Here is a 6682-nt window from a genome sequence, read left to right on the forward strand (position 1 = left end):
AATGGGGGTAATTGGAAGAAATGGGCTATTTCTGCCTCCTTTGGCTGAGCCCTGGCAGACATTACATGTGTTCCATTTGGATCAATTGTGATTTTCCTGCCCTGGTTCTAGTCTTTGTCTTTTTTTTTTTTCTTTTCTTTTCTTCTAATTTCTGAAAAATGACTTTGAAGCCAGTTTCTGAGAAATGACTTTTTCTTTTATATGGGGCTGCTTATTGTCATTTGCAACAATTCCTTGAATATTAGAAATAAAATCTTTCGGGGACAAAAAAGCTTGCCTCTCTCCCATTTGGGACTAATGATTCTTTTGCATAAAAGAATGACATGGAACTTGGGAGCTCTAAGCGTAAAGAGGGAAGAATGGAAAGTGGGCTTGAAGTCAAAGCATTTGGGTTCCAGTTTTAGTAGAATTAGGAGCACAGGCAGCAAGCTGTGTGACCTTGGGCAAGTTTCTTAATTTCCTCATTTGTCAAATGAGGGGTTTGAACCAGGTCATCTCTCAGATGTCTTCCAACTAATATTCCATAACTGTGAGCTTACTGTCTGGGCACAGGGTAAATAAATATACAATAAAAATAGGACTGCTGGTGAGGTTTGGGGTGCTGGTCTTGGGGAGTATCGAGGGGGGTCTTTGGGCAGGCTAGATCTCCTTCATGACATCAACCTTGAGGATTAGAGGGGCTCCCCCAAACCCTGGATCCTATGCCATAGCTGGCAAAGTGGCTATATGAAGGTTTTCACCTCAGTCTGGCCACTTTACTAGCTCAGGGGCCTGGCCAAATGACATTACCATACTGTAACAAGTGTCCCAGAGTTTGTAATACACTGTTGGTTCTGGAAATCTCTGGTATCGATCAACTCACAGGTGTTTTCCACCTCTAAAATGGTTTCAAATCAGTTATTTTCTTGACCTGTAAAATTGAAATAATATAATGTACAGACTCACAACAAGGGTTCAGTGACATCATATGTGAATAGTGCCTGAACATAGAAAACGGTAAGTAGGTGCGCAATAAATGCCCGTCCGCTGACTCGGTGTGTGGTACTGTGGCTGCCCGCTCCTATCTAATCCTAGGTCCTTTCTGTACCCTCCACCCCCCAAAACATCCTTCTCCCTTGCAGATGTCCTTGTTGTCCACCCTGCTTTCTCCTTTGTCCCTTTCCCTGCCACCTGCCTGATGGGTTGGCCATTTGGCAGGGTTTGTTTTCCAGTTTTCCCTGCATGTTCCTGTTCCATGTCCTCCTTGCCGGAGGATGGAATTCTCAAAGTCAAGGTTCCTTTTAAATACAATAAAGTGTTTCCTTTTTAAAAAATTTTAAGTGATCCATACTTCTAACTACAAATCTGAAAAAGAGGGGAAGGAAAAAATTAAACTCATAGTAGTCTAAAACTAACAGCCAAATACAGTAGTGAATGCTCTTGTGTCATATTTTCTTTCTTTGTTTTTAAAAAATATATTTTTATTGATTTCAGAGAGGAAGGGAGAGGGAGAGAGAGATAGAAACATCAATGATGAGAATCATTGATCGGCTGCCTCCTGCACGCCCCCTATTGGGGATCAAGTCAGCAACTCAGGCATATGCCCTGACTGGGAATCGAACCGTGACCTGATTCATAGATAGATGCCCAACCACCGAGCCACACCGATAGGGCAGGTCACATTTTCTTGCATTCTTTTTGTTCAGATGTAATGTACTTGAACATAATTGCGATCCTATAATATACATAATTGTGCCCTTGGAATTTTCCTATAACATTATATATAGCAATCACTTAAGATATTATCACAAACTCTTCTTAAGTGTACTTAGTAAAGGGCATTTAATACCCCATCAAGTCAGGTAGCCCATCATTCCTTTAACTATTACCTTTTGTTCATCTGAAATATGTTTGTTGAGGGCCCAGGCTGGGTCAGGTGTTATGCGAACCATTGGACACTTAAGTAAGCTATGTCCATTTTCTAATAGTACACATAGTCCTAGGGCAAATAATTTTGTATATAACAAAATTTTTTTCCAAGTTTGAGATTATCTTCTTAGGCTAGACTCCTAGAAGTTGGAGGCAGTTGACTATGGTTAGTGGAAAAACCATAGGTCTCTGAGTTAGACAACCAGCTCCACCTTTCTGTAGTGGGATGATCCTGGACAAGTCACGCTCCCTCTCACCTTTTCTTTCCCATCTCTAAAATTTAGGTTCAGAAGCCTCCTCCCAGGGTTTTGGTAAGGCTTCCGTGGCAAGTGCTGGAATGAGGCCTGGCACATAGTTAGCCATGAACAGCAACCACCACAAAAATGTATATCAGGCGTCCTCAAACTACGGCCCGTGGGCCACATGCGGGTGTTTTTGCCGTTTTGTTTTTTTACTTCAAAATAAGATATGTGCAGTGTGCATAGGAATTTGTTCATAATTTTTTTAAAAACTATAGTCAGGCCCTCCAATGGTCTGAGGGACAGTGAACTGGCCCCCTGTTTAAAAAGTTTGAGGACCCCTGATGTATATTATTGAGTCTGAGTGTACGAACACTTTGGACAGTCTACAGACTTTTTCTCAATAATAGGTTGAGGCGTGTCTTGATTACCCTTCTTAGCTTCCATCTCATTTCAGCTCCCTGAGGGCCTCAGAAAGTCTCAACTAGCCTCTTCTCTCTCTTCATTTTCCCAGGAACCTCTCCAGGAGGCCACAGGGAAGAGAGTAGGCTATGAGGTATAAAGAGAACCAGCGATCCGCCCCCCTAAACTGCCTCCCGACTGGCCTTGGTCCCCAATATCTTCACCATGAGGGGGTCTTCTCTGGCCTGGACAGGAGCTCTGGACTTGTTATTGGAGGGTGCAGTTTGAAATCTGTCTCCGCCCTGCAAGACCCTGGCATGGAACCTCTCTGACTCCAGGCTTCTCTGCCTGGTGGAGCCAGTATGCCCTTCCCTGCAAAGTTGAGAGCATTTAAAGGGGCATGTGCCTGGTCGGTGTGGCTCAGAGGTTGAGCATCCACCTCTGAACCAGGAGTTCACAGTTCAATTACCAGTCAGGGCACATGCTCGGGTTGCAGGCTCAATCCCCAGTGACAGGAGAGCGTGCAGGAGGCAGCCGATCAATGATTCTCTCTCATCATTGATATTTCTCTCTCTCTCGTCCTCTCCATTCTTCTCTGAAATAAATACAAATGTATTAAAACAAACAAACAAATAAAAACCCATCTGAAGGCCCCAGCCCACATGGTGTCAGTTGAAACTGATGAAGTTTGGCAGCGGGGCCCCTTCACCTTACACTTTTTCTTCTGCTCAGGCACACAGCCCTCCGCGGAGGTCCCGCTCATTTTCTCCTATGGGACTCGTCCCCAGGATTGCCAGATCTTCTGATTTTTGAAAGATAAGCCACCACATCTGGATTTTAAAAAAAGACAAAGTAATCTCCCAAGTTTTATATGTTAGCAAACTCTCACTTTTCCTTCCAGACTTTTTCCTGCCATCACCTTTTCTGGGGAGTTGTCCCTGCCCCTCCCCCCCCCAATCTCCTCGGTGCCCCCCCCACACCTTCTGCTTTTCCCCATCATCGCACCTCATCACCTTGCATAACCTCTCATGGCTGCTTACCTGTTCATCTCCCCCACTTGTCCCTCAGTTACGTGAGGGTGGTCACCTGGCCCAAGTCATGTACCTCGCACAGGGCCAGGTACATAAGGGTGCTCAACAGACATCTGGAATGAATGGATAAATCAATGACTGATGAGCTAAAGCAGGAAGACGTTATGTGATGATGCAGAACTTGCAAACTCAAGGACCAGACTGTTGAAAAAGAGCATCCCTCAAGCTGGCCATATTTGAGATAACAGGTGCCAGACTGCTTGTAATGCGAACAGTCTAATTTCTGCCCTATGCTTGGCAAAACACCGCTGGGGCTGGTATGCGGCCATCCTTGGATATCCCTAATTGGGAACGGATTACACACGTACTCTGGAAAATAGCTATGCTCATGTGTGAACACAAGAAAAAGAAACAGGATGTCAATGACATCAATTGTTAGGGTAGCAGGATATGGGGAGGTTCTTTCCATTAAACATTTTATTATGGTTATAATGAATAATTTGCTCAGTTGGAAATAATTTGGTAGTGAAAAATGCAGAAAGGTACAAAGAATACCATAACAAACATCCCTGTACCCACCATTTTGAATATTTGTCCCTCAAATATCTCTATATGAATGGAAATTTAAAATTACAGATGAAGTTGAAATTCTCTTTTTTCATTCTTACTCAGTCCACTTCCCCCTACCACCTTCTTCTCTCCATGTTACCCACCTCACACGCTACAGGCACTGGTACCCTGTGTTGAGTGGGGTTCCTTCCCATCTTTCTTTTACACTTGGCAATGTTTTTTGAACATAAAAAATGAGAAAACAACAAAAAATTATCTTTCTATATACAATCCCTATTCTTTTAGATGTCAAAATGAGATGTCAAAACATCTCATGTTAAAACATCTCAGTTTTAGATGTCAAAACATCTCAGTTTGGACGACTAGAATATTCTAGAAGGCAACATTGGGAAGAGAGTACCTCTAAGACCCAGATGCTGCTTAACAGGGCATGTTATATGCTCAATGGGATCAGATGTGTCCAGTGCAACCACAGAAATGACAATATATCTAAAGTTTACTTGCCCTAGCCAGTTTGGCTCAGTGGATACAGCGTCGGCCTGAGGACTCAAGGGTCCCACGTTCGATTCCGGTCAAGGGCATGTACCTTGGTTGCAGGCACATCCCCAGTAGGGGGTGTGCAGGAGGCAGCTGATCAATGTTTCTCTCTCATCGATGTTTCTAACTCTCTGTAAAAAAATCAATAAAAATATATTTAAAAAAAATAAAGTTTACAGCATGGTGGGTACTTTAAATATATACCTCATTTAAGCTTTCCAGAAGTGTGTGAGGAAAGTATTTTGTCCCCATTTTGCAGATGAGGAAAATGAGTTCTAAAAAGGTGACAAGATATCCCAGGCTATTCAGAGAAGAGTCATGGCTGAATTTGAACTCATGTCTGTCTTCAATGCTCATGCAGATGAGAGACAGCTTAGTGACAGCGGCTGCAAATGGATTGAGGCCTAACGGCCAGGGTTCTTGTTCTCATTAATAGGGCTTCTACTCAATGTTCTGTTTTGTTGGTTTGTTTTTTTTCACTCACTCATAATTTTTCTGAAAATTTCTCTCCTTAGGGCAACATTTTTCCATCACCAAAGGTGATTTGTTTTGGAAAAGTTTGAGTAAAAACAGCTCTATATTTCTTGCTTTCCAGAGAATGGAAAAACACGTGCTATTCAGTTGTGTTTTTAATAGCTCCTTTAAGACGCAACACACAGGCACGCACATAAATTATTTCTTATTTGTTCATCATTTCAAATGCCATCCACTGTTTTAAAAAACAGTTGGGAACGTGAGTTAAGAAATTGAGTAACTTTTTTTATTTTTGTATTTTTTACATTATATACTTTTATTTATTTACTAGAGGCCCGGTGCACGATTGGGCTGGGCCGGCTAGGGGGAGGGGCCACGGGCAGTTGGCCCGACGGCCCTGCCCCCTGGTTGAACTCCTGGTGGAGAGGACAATTTGCATATTAGCCTTTTATTATATAGGATTTTTTTGGGGGGTGCTCATTCTCTTATTTCACTACAAACATGATAGAAAGAAGATAAGTTGAGAATTTGCTCTAAAATACAATGGGAGGTGTAGTATACACCAGCACTCCTCACTCCTCCGCTGCCATTCTTAGCAAGTACTCCTTGTCGATCTTGAAGAGTCTCCATCCCTCCTCGTTGGACAGATCAGAGGCACCTCATTTTTTTGTAGGAGTTGATAGATGGTTTATTCCATTCTGCCACCAGGAAGTGCATGCTGCTGCAGCGACATTTCATCGCAACCTGGCTTAGATTCTTCAGAATTTCTGATCCTACCCCAAAGCCTCTAAAATCACTCATTATGAAGAAGTCCTCAAGATACAAGAGTTTTCCAATCCATGGGTCATAGGTAAAATAGTACATGGCGAAACGGACAATGCTGTGTCCTTCCGGAGTGATGTGCTCCTTGGATACTTCTGCCATCAGGCAGTGGTAGAAGGGATGCGCTCCGAAACCATCCTCCAGCAGATCTTTTTCAGTTATTGTTACTTGTTCTTCCATATCTTCACATTTAGCCAGGTCCTTGATCAGGCGCAGGATGTCACTGCAGTTGGCGGCGGTGGCAGGGCTGACCACGAAGTTAGCCATTTTCGTCTTTTGCTTTTCTTCCCTTTGCGGACTAAGCCTCTGTACTTGAACAGGAGAAAGTGGTTCTTCATTCGTTTCCCGGGAGCGGCCTCTTCTCAGTCAGGCTGGCACCATGACCCGGGAAGCCTCGGTGAGCAGCTGCAAGACGTGACCAGAGCCGGTGGGGAACTGCCTATATAGGACTTTTTAATCTTTATTGTTGAAAGTATTACATAGGTTCTATTTCCCCCCCAGAAATTGAGTAACTTCTTAAAACGTATTTACTTTCCTTATAAAACCTGTATCCTCTGCTTTAGAGAAATGAATGTGCGTGTGGTCTCTCAACTTGGAGTGATTTAACATTTTCCAAGGACCAGCAGACTTCCAGGTGCTTTTTGGGCATTCAAGGAGACTCCGTCCTTTTCTATGGGATTTTCACGTGAAAAATCTCCT

General features: G+C 43.2%; 1 protein-coding gene across 1 annotated transcript; it reads right to left on the reverse strand.

The window, feature by feature from the left end:
* Window positions 1-5638: 5638 nt before the first annotated feature.
* Window positions 5639-6374, reverse strand: LOC307102270 (diamine acetyltransferase 1-like). Its single transcript, XM_079775773.1, has one exon. It carries the CDS (start codon window positions 6248-6250, stop codon window positions 5810-5812), a length of 441 nt encoding a protein of 146 aa, XP_079631899.1. The 5' UTR covers window positions 6251-6374; the 3' UTR covers window positions 5639-5809.
* Between the last annotated feature and the right edge of the window lie 308 nt (window positions 6375-6682).

The sequence above is a fragment of the Cnephaeus nilssonii genome, assembly GCF_951640355.1.
Source record: "Cnephaeus nilssonii genome assembly, chromosome: 6".
Lineage (NCBI taxonomy): Eukaryota > Metazoa > Chordata > Mammalia > Chiroptera > Vespertilionidae > Cnephaeus > Cnephaeus nilssonii.